The sequence below is a fragment of the Bombus vancouverensis genome, unplaced genomic scaffold (assembly GCF_051014615.1).
Source record: "Bombus vancouverensis nearcticus unplaced genomic scaffold, iyBomVanc1_principal scaffold0071, whole genome shotgun sequence".
Lineage (NCBI taxonomy): Eukaryota > Metazoa > Arthropoda > Insecta > Hymenoptera > Apidae > Bombus > Bombus vancouverensis.
Genome location: NW_027468962.1, coordinates 219084 through 241126, shown reverse-complemented (window position 1 = coordinate 241126; position 22043 = coordinate 219084). Strand labels below are relative to the sequence as shown.

General features: G+C 34.9%; 2 protein-coding genes and 1 long non-coding RNA gene across 6 annotated transcripts; 1 reads left to right on the top strand and 2 right to left on the bottom strand.

The window, feature by feature from the left end:
• Positions 1-4406: 4406 nt before the first annotated feature.
• On the bottom strand, positions 4407-7997 carry LOC143304995 (uncharacterized). Of its 4 annotated transcripts, none has more exons than XR_013061668.1 (6): positions 7297-7421; positions 6989-7084; positions 6634-6912; positions 6290-6558; positions 6110-6206; positions 4408-5947 (listed from the first exon to the last, which is right to left on the bottom strand). It is a non-coding gene; the product is annotated as an uncharacterized LOC143304995 (long non-coding RNA). The 4 variants fall into 4 exon arrangements; XR_013061669.1 differs by adding an exon at positions 7917-7997 and having other exon boundaries at positions 4418-5947; positions 6989-7840; XR_013061670.1 differs by having other exon boundaries at positions 4407-5947; positions 6110-6200; positions 6989-7867.
• On the top strand, positions 7955-13704 carry LOC143304994 (omega-amidase NIT2-A-like). The gene is made up of 4 exons (XM_076627547.1): positions 7955-8043; positions 11617-11801; positions 12194-12362; positions 13407-13704. The coding sequence occupies exons 2-4, from the start codon at positions 11718-11720 to the stop codon at positions 13418-13420; spliced, it is 267 nt and encodes an 88-aa protein (XP_076483662.1). The 5' UTR covers positions 7955-8043; positions 11617-11717; the 3' UTR covers positions 13421-13704.
• Positions 9099-9595, bottom strand: LOC143304993 (venom protease-like). The gene is made up of 3 exons (XM_076627546.1): positions 9538-9595; positions 9348-9443; positions 9099-9276 (listed from the first exon to the last, which is right to left on the bottom strand). Exons 1-3 carry the CDS (start codon positions 9581-9583, stop codon positions 9107-9109), a joined length of 312 nt encoding a protein of 103 aa, XP_076483661.1. The 5' UTR covers positions 9584-9595; the 3' UTR covers positions 9099-9106.
• Positions 13705-22043: the final 8339 nt, after the last annotated feature.

The window sequence follows — 22043 nt, the reverse complement described above, 5'->3', positions numbered from 1 at the left end:
ACTTTTCTACATCATAACCTACACCTATCCCCTCAACATCCTAAAACCAAAACGTATATAAACCGAGACTTCACCCAGCTCGGGCAGTTCTTGTTCCTCTTCTAGTTGCTGTACTCATACAACCCCTATTCTCCGGTTCGGTGTTATTTTGTAAGTGTTTATAATAAAGTTTTATAAAGGAAAATAAGTAGTTGGGTTACGACTCAGCCTTCTTACTACCACCCAAGTACCAACTTTACGTGACAGGAGCCGCCTCGGACCTAAGACTGATAATATAGGACTTGGGTTAAGTAGTAGAAAGGTAGTCGCGATACACTGTGTGGTTTTTAATAGTTCTTACACACGGTGTGTGCGCGAACCTTTCCCACCAAACTAGATTAAGAGTGGGGCCGCTCCACTGGGATACGTCGCAAGAGAGGGTAGGAGATCCGACCGGCCTTGGATACAGTGTCCGGCCGTGGGAGGGAGGAATCCGTCTTCAATGTCTCTGCCATGTACATAGCTTTGTTTCCCCCTCCTTCCATTGTGTCTAAGGCATGAGCCTGCTAGGTAAGCCTTACTGATGAGTCCACTAGCAGGCTCTGGACGAAACACACTTTTTTTCTTCTTTTTCTCCGTCTTCCTTCATATATCCGTGATAATTGTAGCCTGCTGGCTGTAGATGTCGCTTGCCGGGGTGTAGTACTGCTGTATTTCCTTCTTATTTAGATGTCGCGGAAGAAAAATCGGACTTCGGAAAAGTACGAGGCGCCGGGATTTGAATCCGGGATCCGAACGTTTGTACTCTATGGCGCTAACCACTGCGCTGCCGTCGTCCGACACTAGTTGGTTTCGAGTGGTGAGATTTGCGTTCTCGTGTGCCGCCACGAGAGGAAATCTCAGTGTGGGTGTGCTTTCTGAACGAAGAACGCGGATTCGTTGTTCACACTTTTCGTTAGGAAAGTGAGGGTGCCCATTGATTATAGCCAACGTTAATGAATGAAGATAGGAGGAGGAAGCCTCCTACCAACGTGGCTCGTGGGTGACATTGTTTATTGGAAAAATAACTACCCGCTTTCTCCGTTATTTGTAAGAGTGCGCAATAAACCTAAGCATTGTTCTAAGGACCATCCATAAACCGAAAACACTTACAGGGTTAGAGATTCCTTCAAGCTATTAAGATTACGTCAAAGGATTCAGTTTATAGGATATAGTATGTAGTAGATCAGTATATAGTATAAAGTTTCAGACGGCGCACGGACCATCGTACGCGCCGTAACAGAGAGAGTTATAAGAATATACATAAAATGTAATTAAACATCGCAAAAGTAACTTAATTAGAAATGACTAGAATTGTATAATATAATGAATTCAAATTGTCTAAAAAATATTACAAATTTATAGAGATTTTACTATAAAATGTTTTTAACAGAAGCTGATACAGTTATATAGCATTTTCAAGCATTTACGAACATTAATGTACGAATTTGAAATTAGCAATATTGAAGCGCGGTACTCGGAAAGACGAATGTACATGGATAATTGTATGCACTAATCAACGATACGGTTATAATTGCATGCTTGATAGAAAAATATCATCGTAAAATTGATATGATTTCATGGAAACGCGTCTAACTTGGTATCTCGAAAGTATCTTAAGCAAACTAATTAGCGTGCCTGTTATGTCTTTTAAAATGTAAATTAACATGTAACAAAGAAACCTTCATCAATTTGATTCGCTTCAAACTGCGCAAATAAGTAGTATAAATAATATTTGTGATAGATTTGGCATCAATTCCATGTTTCCTTTAATATTTGCCTTTAGAAAGTTCAATTCGTTTCACGATTATACAAATTACTAAAAAAATGTCTATATTAGTAATTTATTTATTTTGCATTAATCGTGACATGTTAGTTGCATTATGTTATATGTAAACTACCACAGAGGAAAAATGATAATCTTTTAGTTATTAGTTTTCTGATTTTAATGTCATTTTATGAGTACTTTAACACGAGGTACTTGTAAATGAAAACAACCAATTAGGTCTAAAAACATAAGCCTGTTACCAAGACTCTTATTAAATTGAACAAGCTTTTCAAAAATCGAACGTGTATATTAACGCGAACTTATTATTTGACTGATTTGACTGACATCCGAAATTGGTGAGATCATATGAAATTTTGCTTTTCGCGGTTCGGTGTATAAGAACGCGTCACCGATTGCTCAACTTTCGATATAAAAAGCGGATCAAGTCTACCGGATTATCCTACAGACACGCATTAATTCGTAAGAGTTAGTCATCATCTGGATAATAATTATCTGAAGAAACTTTCACCGTGAAAATATAAAATTTTCATTGATTACATATTGCGTTCGCCATAATTGAAAAAATGGTAAACCTTCGATCTCATCTTTCTAATACACATTTTCTTTACCTCGTGATAAATAAATTCTTGGAAATTTAGGAAAATTTTCAGTGATCATTTTAAGGAATTTGACAAATTTCCAACGAGACTATGTGACACCGTTAGGTAAAAGTGATTCAAATGTAGTAGCGATATTAAACGAGAAATCTATAAAGGTGTCATTAGAAATTCTAAGAATGTCTCTGCATCTTTCTCTTAGGTATCACGCCAATAGTTTTCATTACCGTGATGTAATATTTATCATGCTTATTTTGTACGTAAAACGAATCGTTGGAATATTCCCGAAGCTAACGAAGCATTTCCCAAAAGTTAAACCGAAGAAATTAACGCGAATAGTTAAGTGAAATTTTTCCATTAACTTGCTGACCAACCGGCAAATAAAAAATCATAAAAATTGTTTCAATGTGTTGAGGTCACGCATAACTTCTTTTTTCATTGACGATTACCAAACAGGTAAAATTTCGAAATTGTACGAAGGCCACGTGACCAGATCGTATTGGAATTTGAAGTGCATGGAAAAAGACAACTCGAAGTACAAACCTTGAGCTGTACTACTCGAAGTACAAACGTGAACTAATGGATGCAGAAAAGCAATTAACGCCAAACATCCGAACAGCATCTTGGAGCCCGTCATTGTTCTGAAATAAAAGAAGTGACGAATTAAAAAGACGCAGGACTAATAATAATAAAGGAAACTTAGTTCGTATTATAAATTGAATTTACATCAGAAAAGAAGCACGATCAAGCGAAACAGATCGTAGAAATGACAAATATCATCGATATACGTTTCAGTGTAATTTCACTTTTGAAAATTATTTAGTTTAATACGATCGTATTCATCGCTCTGAAACTTTCATTGTGCTGCAATTTGTGCTGCGTCTTTTTAATTTCTCTATCTTTCTGTGTTTTCGGAAAAATTACTTGAAAGATTAAGAATTGCTTGCCTTATTTTATTTTCGATTAGTTAGGATTTGATTATTCCAGGTAAGCTTTATTATTTATAACAGGTTTTATCACTTGTTTATTATTTAGGAGTTTGTTATTTTAGGATTAGTACCTTTTAGGATTTCTTATCCTTCGAGTTTCTGTTTCAGATATCTAGGTCTATTTCAAGATGTTTTATTACATCAGGATTATTTATTCGATTAAGATAATTTAAGAGTTTCACAATGTACAATGTGTTCAATACACATTGATACATGTGTACAAATACACAATGTGTTCTGATTAGTTGTGTCATTGTCTGTGACATTGAAATCACAAAAATCCATTGCAAGTGTGCTGTCATGCAATGTGGATGTAATTGGGTTTTTTGGGTATTTCCTGTATCATCTGATTTGTACAGTACTATTTTAACGCAAGGACAGGAAACTTATTATATATTTCCTGCCCATTATTTGAATCGTTGTGAAGTGTAACGAATTATATTCGATTCGAGGAGATGTTAATGAATTACCCATTTCATATGTAATTACATGGAAATAAAAATCATTGCAAAAATAATTGATCTAATGACAACGGAATTTCTAATATTTTTTTGTTTCGTCACGTCTTTTTCATAATATATCTTTTATAGGTACGTGATTTATTAATCGTTCGAATGGAAATAATTATTCGTATAATATTCAAATGATTCTAGCCATAAAATAAATTAAAACGATACCTGTCAATGATATGCAATCTGCGTATGACGTCAACCTCGATCTCTGCTTATACAAGAAATTTTATCAATCAATGACTAGATATACAATAATCAAATATTATAAAATTTCCTGAAAACCTTTAGGTGTTAATATTAAGGTGTTAATATCTTTAATATTTGCAAGTTATTGTTTAGCGCTAATTAGTTAGAATGTAACAAGTGGTGTACCAGAATTGAGATAATTAAGCCACACGAACAATCTTATTTAGATCTTTTTAATTTTTTAATTCTCTTTTGCTCTAATACTTCGTAAAATTAATCTTCATTAGCTACTACACTTCATAGAATAACAAGAGATAATTTTTCTTATATAACGTTTCATTCATAAAATCTATCATTAAAGTATATCTTCATAAAAATATCATTCCATACTAACGGTATATTTGGTGTCATACGAGATAACAGTTACCAGTGATGACATATGTAACTTTATAAAGATATCTCGTTTTATTATATATTAAAAGAATGTACTCATTGCTGCCATATTTCAAATGAAAAAAAGGAGGCAATGATTTTACAGTAAAATCGTTCGTTTACAACTGATTCATTTACATTTCATGATAATACTGTGCATTCTGAATATGCTATGATTTGGTTTAAAATAATAAATAGTCCATTCTTGCATACTATTGCTCCAGCTTTACTTGTATTTTCGATATTGGTATAAATAGAAAGACAATTAATGTCGTTCGAGTCTATTTTCGGATCATTTATATTACGTTTAATCCATATAGTTATTATATGAGACATAGTATCGTAAAATTTTAAAGAATAAAACGTTCGTACAGGAAGTACATTTTTTAAGAACTCCAACAAATCTGCGTGTGCACCTAAAATACAAACTGATAGTGATTGTTCATAAGTTTATATACATTATCTAATGTCAATCGAAGGTATCAATTCTTTCTCTCCATAAGAGTACTTTTTCATTTATGTGTGTTCAAAAATACATGTGTTCAACCGTGAAGCATATGTCACCTACAACGAAAAAGAGTTTTCCTATACTTAATATTTCCTTTATATACCTATGAAAGTCTATTCTTCGCGTAGTATGAAATTATGAATAAATCTGGAATATTGTTCAATCTGAAAAGAAAAATAACTTATTGACATCATTCATTGATACGAGATTCAGAATGTTTGTTTTGTCTTGCAGAGAAAGAAGGCAGCCCTTTCTTTTAATGTGAAATAGAAAGCGAAAATTTGAAAACAGATTTTTTGGAAATTTACTTGCAAATATCGTTTTCAATATCGTGATTTTCTTCCCAATGGTACTGTACTTTCAAATTTTCCAGTATCCCTCTAAAAACAAAAAGTCGAACCTCGTTATCATTAACATAGGCATTACAAGGAAGAGAAGTATTAGAAAGCAGCTCCTTCTTATTATGGATTTCTTTATAATCGTGTAAATAAGAAATTCCGGAAATTTTTTCCTCAAGAATTTAATTCTTGTGTTTTGATTGATAATTATTACACTGCATACTAACTTTTCGCATACTGTTCGCGTCTAACAATTTCCTAATAATAACTACTTCAAAATTACATATTTTCTTGCACGAATTCAAAAGTACGTATGATACAATTACAATTGATTCTAAAATAATAATTATTTGAAGATATTAAGATACTAATTAAACGTTTCACTATATTTCAAAATCTGGAACAACAAATTTTTATTTATAAAAAATGAAACTGTGGTTATATATTCTTTGTCATGATGCTATTTCTTATTACCATGTCGGCATTTTTTAAAATTCATTTTGTTATCTCGACGCAATATGAAAATTCATATACTGCTTAATATTTTTTACATATTATCCATCCACCGCATGATATCTCCTGAAAAATCAAAATATTAATGTTATATTATTACAATGCTTCTTAAATTTCAATTTTTGACAAATTTGAAATCCAATATATTTTGCACAATTATTATTTATCAAAAAATTCTAAGTTAGTAACTTTCTTTTCAAATGGCAAATAACATATACTTTGACTTACCTGTAACTTTTTGCTCCTAATCATCATTTCCTCTTATAGAACATCATTATTGTTCTTATAATTACTACCAGTGTCATAGATATTGTAGTGGCTACAACTGAATTAATAGAAAATGATAAATAACTGTGTATAACACTAACACATAACTGTGTATAACAATGACACATAACTTTTACTTACATATCAGTCGATAAGGGATTACTGTGATATCCTGTTGATGTTTCTTAAGGCACTTGATTAGGTGTGATACGGTATCATTCCTTATGGTATACTGTAGATAAGTATTTTAGAAAATGACAAGAATAAATCTAAATTATTCAGAGGTTCCAGTTTCGGCTTAGACATAAATACAGGACCATTTGCAAAGAAGAAAGGGTGCGTTTCTACAGCCTCGTTATAGTAACCATGAATACCAATCTCTGAATTACTGGTTAGTAAACATAAATATCCTATAAAATTTAATATATTTCTTTAATTTTTAATACATACATGAGTTAGTAGTTCTAAATTATGAATCATCCTACCTGTGATATTACACTTTTCCTTATAATATCATCACTCAAGTGAACAACATTAAGATCATGTAAACCATGTCATCCTATCTTACTGTGAAGATACTTAGTTATGTTATCTAACATTATAAAAATATCATCAAATTCAAGTCCTTTTATTCACATCACATGGCCACGACGATCTGGTTCTTCGTTATATAATGTTCTAAAATTTGTCGTACATATAGGATGTACAAACCGTGATATCAAGGTATCAGTTCTTCCTTCCCAAGGGACAGTTTCATTAAAATTCTGATAGAATTAAAAATTAATTATTAATATTCTAACAATCATATATGTTAAATACATTATAGTCAACGATATATACCTGAGCGAATGTAGGGGTGATTCCTTGATAATTATAAATGTCATCAGCCCACATCATTGTGCCACTTCTTTGTACTCCAGCCTCTAGATTAACAGCCTAAACAAACATACAAAATTTTATAGAAGCTGTACAAAATATAGTATATACGCGCAATATTGAAGCGTTCAAGGGGATATAAAGGTAATGTACATCACATACACGTGTACTCTCATGCAACAAAATACAATTAGATTTAATAGTATAAGCTCTTTTATTCATCATAATAGATTGGAAATTTAAGTGTCTTACGAGGGTGAGTAAAAAGTTACCCGCTCTGTCGGTGTAGAATTTATTTTAAGCAATTGTCAAAAAAGACATACATCATTTTTTGACATAATCACTCAATTTCTGTATACACTTTGTCCATTTGCTGAAAGACCTTCGTATTTTCTCATTAAAAAATGTTTTGGGCTGAGCTGCGAACCACGAATGCATCGTCGTCTTCACCTTTTCATCAGCTTTTTCGGCATCCATCTCGCACAAACTTTTTAAAACCCAAATCTGTCGTGCACTATTGCATAAGCAGAGCCGTGGCTGATTTGCAAATGATTTGCCACATTATCCAGCTTCACTCGTCTATTCCATAGAGCATAAGTTCATGAGCACGTTCAATGTTGTCATCATGGATGTGGACGGGTTTCCAGCTGTTTTTTCATAACACTTCTGCGATCTTCTTTGAACTTTTGTGCCCATTCAAACACACTTCGTGACAAAACACTTTCTCCATAATGTGCATTAAATCTTTGATAAATATAGGCATCAAACATAACCTCCGACCACAAGAAACGAATCACAGCATCCTGCACTGTTTTCCTGCAAATCACCATTGCAAAGCGCCATTACTCGCGCAACGGTCACAAACGAATTGACGTGACACAATGAAACCTACGCAGCAGCAATGAACAGATATTGACGTCATACGAAGAGTGCAGATGTATCAATACGGTGGATAGAAGTTTTAACTATCTGGAGTGCGGATAAATTTTTACCGAGAGTCGTATAGGAATCTATAATCTGTAAGTACACCTTTGGCTGAATGGAAATTTCTCTTACATATAGTCAAAAATGCAGAAACAGTGTATTGAATTGGAAAGTGATAAAAAATAAGTGAAGTTTCGAGGTTGCATGTGATTGCATGAGTACACAGGACGTTTTTAGCGAATAAAAAATAATTTTGAAAGACACGAGACTTATCTTGTATTTCATGTACTCTCTGTGTCCGAATTTCCAGAAGCTCTCTATCTTATGACGTGTTTTAGATTAGCCGGAAAATTTTGTATGTACATACAAGAAGTATACGATCTAAGTGGAATATTCCATTATTCTCTTGATACAACAGAAACGAAATTTACAGAACTTCTCAGAAAGTTGGTTTATTATTACCAAATTAATAGAATTAATATACGTTTATCATCTTTACATACCTAAGTCGTGGAGGTTTATCGTGCGTAAAAAATTAGTGTCGTTTCAAAGTTACATTTCGTACATTTTAAGCCTATAATTTGTAACGTACAAAACAATGTAAATTTGAGCTGTTTCTTATCTCCACAATAAGAAAATCCAACTTTACGTTTTTTACACAATGATGTTTATGGAACAGTAATATCATATTATTGCATCGCTTGGAGAATGAAGTCAAGGTACGATGTGACCCTAGTGTAAACGCTGGGATACCCAGCTGTGTCGCACTTATAAGCATAAGACACAATACCTATTAAATACGAGGTTCATTCATGTTGTATCAGCAGTGGTCCGCCGCGGTCAGCCTGAAAGGATCGTTAAATTTTTAATCAAAGATATTGAAATATATCGATCGAATTGTATTGAAATTATACTTATATACAGTAATAATCTTCTATTGATTTGTGTATTGAAATACTCCAATTTATAATGTACATGTTATATGTATTTTGAGCAAAACTAAGATTAGAAGGAAATTAGATTAAATACCATAATGAGGTGTGAGAAGTGGGCAAGACTATTAAATTGTGTTTATCTATTATTTCTAATGTTTAAGACGTCGATTTGATGTTAATTCGAATTGACGTGCCTTCAGATACCGTATAGTTTGTAGTAACTCTATAACTTAATTACCGTACAAGAATCCTCTCCACCCTGAGCATGTTCGGCGCATATTATACCATCAGTGATATCAGGTGCATTAGGAAATTTGGAATAAGCTATTTTGCATTCGGCGTTCTTAATCACTGGCATTTGTACTTCCATTAATGCATTACGTCGTGGTCGTCCTACGAAGAAAATAAGAAAGATATTTAAGACTGGAACTGTTTAATTTTATTATAAAATTGATATCACTTACTATATCTTAACGCTCTCCATCCAGCAACAAGGAGGTTATAGCCGACGAAGTTGCTCTTTCGTAGGGGCTCTTTCGTACAAATGGGATATACGTACCCTGAAAAATAAAAAAATAAATGAAAATGCAGGAAACGAATGACGAAAAGTATGAGAAAGAATTGTACACGCTTTATGACACAATATATATGTACAGTAAGAAATTTCAGGATATGATACTTCAGTAATACTCAATAGCATATATATATATATATATATATATATATATATATATATATATATATATATATATATATATATATTTGAGGAGTTACTCGAAAATGGCACCTCCTCCACCAATCTAAGAATGGCAATATTATGATTGTGTATGTTTTCTATTCCATCCATATGTGCACAATGTGCTGCGGTCAAAACATGCCTAGCCGATATCAGGGAACCTCCGCACTTCCATAGTGGTTTGTCTGGGTTTCGGGGATTACGAAAACCTAATGCAGCGATCCATGGCCAAGCGCCTAAAATGCAATAGTCATAGTTGTGAATATACATAATTTTTTCTCACATAACGAGTAACAACGATTATTATCTATTCGATATTCGATCATACAGCAGACGATAAGTACATACGTACAAATACTCTGAAATAGAGATTTGATAAAGACAGAAATTAAATTTTTATTCCAGTGGAATACAAATTATTAAATAATTCTATATAATTTCTATTTGAACTATACTGAACTATAAAGTTCAAACGTGTAATTTCTGCCCTAACAGTTTTTGATCTCTATCCATATTATTACTCCTATATCAATTTTTTATTTCAAGCAAAAAGATACTCTTCCTAACATGAAGTAAAAGAAAGAAATAATTCAAGTTAATAAGTAAAGTTACTACTGATAGAATCATAGCATTATTATTTAGTCTAATTGAAATGTACATTGATGTGCTGTTTAATGCCTTTAAAGTTCATTCTTTGCAGTAAATGGCTTATTATTAATCGGAAAGAAAGACATAAAACGTACCAAGTTCAGCTGGTTTACCATCGACCACCCTGGTATGAGAGACGTTGCTAAAACCACAGTATGGTGGTCGCCAAGCCTTATACTTATGCACAGTTTTTATTAAAATTTCTCTCTTCTCTTTGTTTCGATCGTTCGGACAGCAAACGATCGTAACATTGCCCTGGTATCTGCACACTGATCGTCTATAAAAATCGGTGGCTGTACGGTACTGTATCTGCCATATTTCTTGCAGAGGTTTACATTTTCTGTAGTCAAGGCACCTGCCTTCTTGATTGTCCGGTGTGGTACATTCTGGATCAAACAATTTTAAAACATTTATACAGTTCAAAGATGCGTAAGAAAGCGACACCGATTACTCAACTTTCGAAGTAAAAAGCCGATCAAGTCCACCGGATTGCCCTACAGACACGTATTAATCCGTAAGAGTTAGTCATCATGTTGATAATAATTATCTAAAGAAACTCACGTGAAAATATAAAATTTTAATTGTTATATTAATAATTTAATTATAATTTAATAATAATAATTTAATTTAAAATGAGTGAGGGCTAGGAGATCATCTGGATCGGTGGAGATAGGAGTTAGCGGGCGGGAATTGAGGACTGCTTCTATTTCTATGATAAGAATATTACGGTGTTAAGCTCATATGTTTCTGTTTCTCCACTCGCGCTGCGCCATAATATCCTCTGATATTTCCGATCCTCTGGTCGTACGAGGAATTGCCGATACATTTTCTCGATGTCGCCAGTGAGTACGTACTGATGAGCGCGGAATCTAATTAATATACAAAATAAATTGTGAATTGATTCGAGAATATAGGATTTCCCCATTTTCATGATTATCGTGATTTTTGTATAAATATATTTTTTAACATACTAATAATTAGGTACTTATAAATTAGTATTATCAATTATTTTGCATTTATAATTCCGCCTCTAGTATAAGTGTTAATTGAAAACTAACTTTATGTTTCAAAAAGTACTAGCAAAGTCGTTGAGTAACAAGCCACTGATGCTAACACAAATAGCATTGTCGTAATTAAATATTTCTAAATATTCATTTTTCATTTTGAACCTGTGGAAACAATTTATTATATATACTATTAGCTAAGTAATTGCATATTTAATTAAGTCGAAATATAAAACTTAGTTATTTTAATAATTTAGAAAATAAAAAACTGACAAACATTTCAATTTAATTTATGGTTGGAACAAAAGACAGTTATTTTTCATTAATTGAAATATTGCAATGCAGAGTACTTTCCAAAATACGCCGAGAGTATTCCTGATGGTGAAACGAGCGTTGCTTCATCGAACGCAGCTAAAGAAAACAACATCTATGTAGTTGGTGGTACGATGCCTGAAATAGAGGGCGATAAATTGTACAATACCTGTACTATTTGGGGTCCCGATGGAACTTTGATAGCAAAACACCGAAAGGTAAGTAATATATTCCTTTATGGCTTTGAATTTGAAAATATTGGGGTGAAGAAAGTGACTCTATCTAGGAATAATTTAGGAATATACATATGTACATACGTATACTATAACCAATTCTATAATTTACGGTTTATAAAATACGTTATGATACGGGAAACGCCCATTTTTGTTGTAATGTGTTTGTTGTTGTATAAATTTTTCACATACGAAAATACTTATTTTTTCTCCTTTTTAAACATTATTAAATGATAAGATTCTTTAATAAAAGAAAGTGATAAAAACGCTGTCAGTTATTAAATAAAAAATAATTAAAGTTTAGGAGTTGGTAACTTTGATATTAAATTACAAAAGTTGCAGCAATAGAATTAGCGACCACATTTTTATGTCATTAGGTACATCTATTCGACATCGACATTCCTAATAAGATTACTGTTCGAGAGAGTGATTCACTCAGTCCTGGTAACTCCCTAACGACGTTCGATGTGAAGGGCTGCAAAGTAGGTATTGGCATTTGCTATGATATTAGATTCGAGGAAATGGCACGCATTTATCGGAACAAAGGTACAGTAACTTAATCGATCAATACTTAACTAGCAAAAAATTAAATATCTTTCTTAAATATATTCTATATAAAATTAATATAATCTGTAACTCTGTATAAAAAGAAGCTTAATTTAAAAAACCAGTATATTTGCTGAAAATGAAACAAATAAAAGAATTAAAAGCACAATAAGAGGACTGTCCTCGCATATTCAGAAATGATGGAATGTGAACCGTGCAACTACGAAGTTAATTGGTATTCGGTGGCTTCATATTTCCTGCTTCTCTGGGTTAGGTTGCCAAATGCTGATATATCCAGCGGCATTCAAAATGACCACTGGACCATTGCACTGGTCATTACTTCAGCGTTCCAGAGCGAATGATACTCAATTATACGTTGCCTGCATATCACCGGCTCGTGTTCCTTAAGCAAGTTACGTCGCATGGGGACATACACAGTTGACCAATCCCTGGGGAAAGAATCTTTACGATTTGGAAACTCAAGAGAATATGGCAGTCACCGATATAAAAAAAAAAAAAAAAAACTGGCGAACCGTGTGTTACCACAACGAGACACGCGATACTATTTGTCGCTTTAAATTGTGCCGCAACTCGTTTTTGAGATCTTTGCCAGGGGCGCGTTAAAACATGCTGAAAATATATTTCTGGCTTTTCTAGGGTTTAACTGAAATATGACAAATAACGTTGTAAAACATATGTACTTATGACTTACAGAGTAATTGAGTGTACAAAATATATAGTATACAAAATAGCCAGCGATTTAGGGCTTTAAAAGATCAAAAGGAAAGAAAAGAAAAGAAAAGAAGAAAGATAATATGTTGTGGCAGTCTAAGTCGATCTAAGAAAATAGATAAAGGGAGGGAGGGGCAAAGCTAGTTAATCTGGAAAGAATCCAAGCGTCAATTTCAAGCATTTACAGAGAATCAAGCGAGCTGGTTAAAGTCGTGAGTTGAGCAATTATCCCGCGTTAGGTTCAATCAGGTTAGTCCCACGCGAAATTGATCCAACTATGCGAAAACGAGTGTATTCTGATTTCTGTCGCAGATACTTCTGGCTAGTGCAGTACCTACACGGTGGTTGTTGAAACAGCCGCTTCTCATCTATTTTCCGCAGCGCGGACATCATCCTTTGATCCCTTACGACTAACGAAGTTTTCGAAGATGTACGGCAGTTTGAGATTCTACTTGAAAATGATCATGATTGCGGTCTGTGTGCCGTCTGCTCTTCTTTTTGTCCTTCCGTTAAAGACTGGTAAGTTGATACTGATTAATTATGCGATCGAAACCATATATAATGGCTACAAAAATGCCGCTAATATAATATTCCTTCTTTCTTGTATCTGTCTGCCACTCAGGTCGTTTTACTAATTACAATAAGTAATTTCGACTTCTTTGCGCTCTCTTTTAACGCATTCGAGACCGAAAGAAATTCATATCAGTCAGTAGGCAAGGGTATAATATACATATTTTATATATAACTTATGTAGTAATGTATGTATCATGTTAATTTCATATTTTTTTCAATATAGAATTATTATATATGTCGGGTTTACATTAGAATTAGGGTTAGGGGCGTGAAACGAATCTTCGTTTGGGTTACACGTTGTCGTTATGCAATAGAGAAGACATTGACTAGTGCAAATACGATTATTACAGAACCGGACAAGTAACCGTGGTAGTTAGGTACTCGAGAAACTAATGACAATGATCCTAGGTTCAATAACGAATCCGCGGTCGACGGGATGATAGATGAACGTACTCACAAAATCAAAGTCGGACGCGTAATATTCACTGATCGTAAAGAGTTACTCCTTTCATCAATGAGATCGCGAGCGAGAATGCCTTTCCCGTCCCGATGATGACACAGAAGAAAACTATAATGGGGTGTGTCTAAGGATACGAGATCATCGGGTTCGTCGAGAAAAGCCTTCGTTCAGAAAGTAAGGGAAATTGCCGTTGCTGCTAATTGGTCAATCTCCATATCGGTGGTTAGAAAAAGATGCTAGCCGCCCTCGAGGGAAAGTTGCTAGTGGGAGACGCCGCTCGTTGAAAAACATGTCTCCCCTATCTTCCCGTAGTTGGGACAAAGACTGTTTGTCTGTTTGAAGGACTTTAGTTAACTAAACCTTAAGATTTATAACGGGCCCTCGGGCTAGCCGAACATGTACTGCGGAGACGCATCGACATCTGGCAATCATCTTACTCGAAGAATAGGGTCTGCGTGTGGCGAGCCACGGGACAGAAACCGTTGGAATGTTTACTGTCGCGTGTCGCCACGAATATTTCTTTTAAGGAGAGCTATAGAATTACTCCATACCTTTGTTAAACAAAGCGTTCAACCCGTAACCGCGGCTACGTTCGGCGACTGACTGTCGCCTCGAGCCCAAGCTCATTATCACAACTCTCGAACAATTACAATCGGATTGAATAACTACAATTGTTCAATTACAGACTCCGGTGTTCTTTCATCTCCGACATATATATATTTTTTACATTTGTAGTTGCGCACAGATTTTATTAAAGAAAAGTGTTAACAATGTGTTTTCATGATTTATTTCTCGCGACTGACTTCCATTAATCCCTAATATTCCTGTCGCCATACGCGTGTAAATCTAACATGGCTGCTCATAAATGTCATCAGTAAAGTTATAGTGACGGGTCTTTAGTTTTGCTTGATATCGAAGTAATTTTCCGTCTGCCGCTCGTTTTTCCTTATTCTACCGCAATTAGAACATTTATTTATTAATATTGCTTTAAAGTGACAAAAGTATTGTTCGTGTGAATATACGTATATATATATATATATATATATATATATATATATATATATATATATATATATATATATATTTATGTTGTGTGTCATTTTAATATGGCTAATGTTTTGTAATTCTTCGATTGCGTTATTTATTGTTTTGAGTAGTTTATTTTATAGAGTATTCGATAATATAAAACATACGCGCACACATACATATATATATATATATATATATATATATATATACGTATTCATATGCATATTTCTCCTGGCAGAGTAGTATTCATACGAAATGAAATGTCAACTATTTATTTATCCTTTACCGGAATGTAGGCTAGTTTTAAGTATGTATCTTAGATTATCGATTTGAATCAATAATGTAGAATGCGCATACATTAATAGTAGTTTAGTTTAGAATATAATTTATATATTTATATATAGACATGCATGTTCCGTAATATAGTTCTTATTTTATAATTCTTTACCGGAATGTAGGCTAGTTTCAAGTATGTATCTTAGATTATCGGTTTGATAGAATTCGCACACATATATATATTTCTGACAATGTAACCTTCATTTCTTTAATAATACAATATTGTATGTTTTATGTATTCGTTAAACTATTAGTTTTTGACTTCATGTATACTTATATTTCATAAATTGATAATATTGTATTTATTGCATAGTATTGGAAGCACTGTCTCTAATATTTACTAGGTTATTACATGTTCGGCATATATGTTTATACTTATATGTAACTCTCCAAATTGATTGATTGAAATATATTTATATATATATATATATATATTCCTGGCGTTTCAATTATTTTCCCCTTTTGTAGTTATTCTTATTTCCTGGTTTATTTAGAATTGTGTGTATATGTATTTTGTTTATTGGTTGGATCCGTTAATCGCCCTCGTTTTGTTAATCCTTCCTTTCGTTTCGTAGTGCCGTGTGTTCGTTTGTGCATTCAAATCCTTATTCGCGTGTTTTGTATAGAATGGTTTTCTTGTTCTTGTTACGGCGCGTGCGGAGCGCGGGACGTGACATCCCCGCCCTTGGAGTTCAAATTTCCAAAGGAAATTTGACTGATGGTATCTCTGAGTTCGCTCAAGGCGGACGTAGATGTCGTTGGTAGTTGAGTGACTACCGGTGTTATCGATATCCCTTGAGGTTGTGCTGTTTGATCATCGATATTTCGTCTTCTTTTGTGGTATAGTAGCGGGTGGGTGACTGAGCCGCATATTGCTCCTAATAGGGCGATTCCGCATTCGTAAGTTTCACGTAACTGGTATCCGTGTGCGGCTATATATATTATTGTCTTGATTAGTTTAAATATTGCGAGTATTCCAAATATTGCTGCACTGACAGTTCCAAATTCCATAAAACCAGTCCATAAGCTTGATACGGTATTTTTCGCTATTGTCGTTAATGTGTTTTGTCCATCATTCCCAGGATGTTTACTGTTCCAGGGACGATTGTTTTTCCTGTTGCTCCTCTGGCCAATGCGTTCAAGACTGCAGATTTTCTGCCGGGAACATGACGTGGTCCCGTAGTGCATCGAGGTCTTTTGGGTATACATTCCGCTCGTGGCCAACGACGATGGTGCTGAATATCGCCACGTTTGGCGCACGTCCGGGCGGAGTTCCTGTGGTGCGATTCCTTTGCCAAACGGGTAGTTCCGAGTAGCATTTTGTTGTATGTCGTACCTTTACTTGTACCGGAATGCATTTGACTATATGGACCGCTTCTCCTGCGATCAAAGCCATGTGTCCTGGGTTTTGGTTATGGTGTATGCAAATTCGTCGGGCGGTAAGTTTGCCAAGCTTAAAGCGTTCTCTATTAGTTTCTTCTGTGTGGTGTATCTTTGTGTCAGTGTATCATGGTATAATGTTTTCATTTCTCGAGTTTATCAGAAATAGGAATAACCTTTTATAGAAAAAGAAAATTTTATATTTATATATATTTGTTAAGGAAATTCGAGGATATGGGAATACAAATTATTGCCTACATTTCCCACACAACAGTTATACATCTATATTACTCTCTGAAGAACGTCTTGCACGCACGCTGGTCGCCAACCGACTATCCTAGATTCTTCTAACATCTGGCAACAGTCTTTTGTCACCACTAAGACCTTGACGCCCTCTGGCCCTTACACACACACTCAGTAAATGTACACTTACAGTAAATGTATCACTTCCCTAACAATGTTATATTTTTTTTCTTTCCTTTTCTCTTCTTCCCCTTTTTCTTTTTTTTTTGTTTTTTTTTTATTGTTAAAACCTTTGTTTTATTTTAGGTTTTACGTACTTGTTATCAGTGAAAATAAATATTATGAATACTACTTGGATTGTAATTATATACATATATGCGTACGTATTGGTAAGTAGTATAAATGAGATTTGTTTTATTGTTATAAATATATAAGTATATATCATCAATAGAAATAAATATCACAAATGTACCTTGTTTTCGAGTATATATATATATATATATATATATATATATATATATATATATATATATATATATATATATATATGTGCGTGCAATGGTAAATATGACGGCTTATTTTTATGAGTCACTTGCATTATCAATGGAAGTGAATGTTATAAATATCGCCTACTTTACAACATGCGTGTATATATATATAGTGGTGAACATAAGTGAACATTATATGCATAGTTATAAATGCTGTTTGTTTACAGGTGGATAGCATCAGTGTTTGGTTTCGTGAGTGGCGTACAAATACTTTACAGTTCCACTGTGTGGATTGCTATTCATGTTCTTCCATCCGTCGTTCAGAAAATGGTTGATGAGTTCGCCATCAGTTCTGTACACACATATAAAAATAGTTAATGTATATATGTAGTATCGTGAGTGAGAGGCCTGGGAGTTGGCGGGTGAACAACAGAGTGAACAACAGCGGGTGAACAACAAATCAACAAACAGAGTTTGCGAGTGGCGTTGCCGAGAGAGTGTTGATTGCATTTTGTGAAAGTCGAGTCGTTATCTAATTATTTAGTTGTGCTGTTTTCTGTACGTTTGGTGTGAATAGTTCAGGTTGAACAACAATCGTCTTTTTCTGTCCGATTAACATCTGTATCATCCATTCCTTGTAAATATATTATATCACGATATTACATATATATATTATTTATTTTTTTTTATATATATAATTTTCGTTTGGATCTGTTCCTTTGTACGAATACTGTATCCCTGTATATAATATAATATATATAATATGTTATAATTATGTTAGTTGTTATTTATTATATATATTTTCCTTAACTCTCTCCCCCTATTTCTGTTTTTTTTTTTTATTAGTACCTAACATTGCTATTATGATGCTGTATTGTATTGCATTGGCTGTTATTTGTATGTGCGCGCGACGAATTTTTCAACATGGTCGCTCGCGTGTCTCTTTGGTATGGCGTTGGTTTAATGTCAACAGTAACGTGTTGTTGAAATAACTAATTAATTGTTAATCACCATAATTTTATTTAGTAGTGTTTTGTAATATTGTTTTGTGTTTCATGATATTGTGTGTGTCAATACCGTGTGCTACTTTAATGCGATAGCATGGATTGTATTGTTACCGAATTTCAATAGTCATTGTTTCGATTATACGTGACTTGCATTTATGTAAGTCTCGTTTAATTTAGTTAATGTTTTGTGTATTGTGTTACCAGTTATTTCGTGTAGCATAACTTTATTCCTTTGCACCGAGTTCAGTCATGTCTTGTCGTTAATATTTAGTTAGTCTATCTTGATTAATATATATATTTAACAAATATTTAAGAAACAATGGCTAGTGTAGTGGAATCGTTGGACGAAGAAATGGTTTTGACATTGTCGGAAAAGCTTAAAGCATGGGATGCGAACTTTCGCGATATGAGTGCAAAACTCGCCGAATTACAAAGCGGCTTATTCGAACTTAAAACAGAACAAGAACCTAAAACACCCGTATCGCCGCCGACAACGCAACAAGAGACGGTCCAGCCGTGTGGACATACCCAGCCAATTAAGCTAAAAGATGCGATCGAATCGGTGCCAGTGTTTGACGGATATCGACCATCGGTATTCCACTTTTTAAGAGCTTGTGAGCGCGCGCGAAATATGATTCCCAGATATCAAGAACCTCAATTGGTAAAATTGTTAGTAAATAAGCTCCGTGGACACGCGCTCCTCGCCATCGAAGACACAGAATTAATGAGTCTAAACGATTTCGGAAACAAATTAAAGGATCTAATCGGCCCAAAGAAATCTCTTAACGAATATAAAGGGGAATTAGGAACGATATTTCAACGACCCGGGGAAGACATATTACATTATATGGATCGCGTTAGAAATCTTAGATTGGCAATAATGGACGGAGAAAGAGGCGACTACGGCATCATATCCCCCGATATCCAAGATACTATAGATTGGGAAACGAAAGAAGCTTTCGTTAAAGGACTTCCGAACGAGGTATATGTGCGAGTAAAAATAGCAGGGTAGCATACTTTAGAAGATGCGTATCGTCAAGCCGTCAAAGCAACACACGAATTGAAACAAATAACCGATAGAACGCGACCCCAACGACCGACACCCTCGAACTATTACAGACGCGACAACGCACATCCTTCGAGCACTAACAACAATATCAGGAACAACCGCCAAGATCGAAGATCGCTACCTCCATCGCAGAATTTTTTGAATTCTACAAGACAAAATATCACGTGTAACTATTGCAAAAAACCCGGGCATCTAGTGAAAGACTGTTACAAATTTAAAGCCCTAGTAGATGCCGGATTAATCGTACCCTATGCTTCGAGACCATCGGGAAACCAAACACGTCCTTCGGGAGAATGGGGCGAGCCACGAAGGAACGATACGCCGAATCGCCCAAGAGTACAGGCAACCAGGCGACCGGCGCCGACGGCAACAAACACAACAAGGACAGCCACCCCCGCGAGATCGACTCCACCACCCATAACGAGAGACAGAGCGAACGCAATGCCGACCATAAGATCGAACGAACAACCACTAAATATTGTGGGGGAGTCATCCCACAACCAAACGAGGTCACAGACAGAGAATCCAGAATCTCAAGGCAAAAGGAAAAGAGTGAAGCACAAGCAACCGGCGAAGGAAAATCATCAGGAGTTGAATTCAGATTCGGAAGGCGACCTCTCCGAATTATTTCAATAAAATTTAACGATTCCCCAACGACCCCAACTGCACGAATAGTTTCCCCAGATCTAAAGACTAAGACGAGTTTATTATTAGACTCTGGATCGGAAATCAACATTATCAAGAAACCTGCTATACTCGATTCAGCCATCATCGACGAAAAGGAATCAATCGAAGTGCGAGGAATTACGGCAACGAGCCTGGTCTTCTTAGGGCAGACGGTAATACAGGTTGCGGGCCATCCGGTTGTTTTTCATGTAGTCGATGATTCATTGCTAATCGATCAAGACGGAATCCTAGGATCCGAATTTTTTGCAGGTTGTAAGGCTCGTTTAGATTATGAGGGAAAACATATCAGATGGGGAAATATTTATATTCCCTTCGATACTAAAGAAAAAATAATTATACCGAAGCGAAGTACAATAACGTGTTCGATTAATATCGCTAATCCAGAGATAAAAGAGGGATTTATTCCAAGAATCGAGCCGAACAAGGGAATCTATTTTGGTAATGCAGTTGTGAGGAATCATAAAGGAAAAGGTTACATAAGAGTAATAAATACTACTTCGAGAGATTACGTATTTACAACACCAACGATGGTAATTAAAGAATTTGAAAATCCCCCCCCCCCCCGCCCCCACTTCCTAGGACAGCGTGCAATACAGTTCTAAGATCGGAGGAAAGTAGATACGATAAAATAAATGAGTTACTACGACTCGAACATTTGAACGAAGAAGAAAAGGAAAATGCTAAAAAATTGATTCGTAATAATCAAGATAGGTTTCATATTCCAGGAGATACATTGGAAGCAACCGAAGTTCTGGAACATAGGATAATTACAACGGATAATATACCCATCAATACTAAACAGTATCGATATCCACCAATACATCGAGAAGAAATAAATCGACAGGTCCAAGAACTACTAGATACGGACGTAGTGGAACCATCAATATCTCCATATAACTCCCCGTTATGGATTGTGCCCAAAAACCCGATTCGCAAGGAAATAAGCGCTGGAGATTAGTCATCGATTATAGAAAATTGAACGATAAAACGATTGGCGATGCCTTCCCACTACCCAACATTACAGAAATATTGGATCAATTAGGAAGTGCAAAATATTTTTCCACGTTTGACTTGGCATCGGGCTTTCGCCAGATCCGTATGTCACAGGAAGATGCCCACAAAACTGCATTTTCGACACCATACGGGCATTTTCAATTCAAAAGAATGCCCTTTGGATTAGAAGATGCCCCAGCAACATTTCAACGTTTGATGAATTCAATATTATCTGGTCTGTAAGGAATAGAACTATTCGTCTATCTGGATGACATAGTGATTTATTCCACGTCTCTCCAAGAACACGAAATTAAATTTAATAAATTAATGGGAAGACTGAGGAAAGCTAAATTACGATTACAACCTGATAAGTGCGAATTTTTACGACACGAGGTGAATTATTTAAGACATATAATTAGTGAGGATGGCGTGAAACCCGACCCAAAGAAAGTCGAAGCCGTATCAAAATTTCCACGACCAAAGAGGGCGAAAAATATCAAACAATTTCTGGGACTAGCAGGATATTACAGAAGATTTATACCCCGATTTCCCCAAGGTCGCGAAACCATTGACACAACTATTAAAGAAAGACACTCCCTTTAAATGGACAGAAAATCAAGAAAACGCATTCAATAATTTAAAGACAGCGTTAGTGACGAAACCCATCCTGCAATATCCAGACTT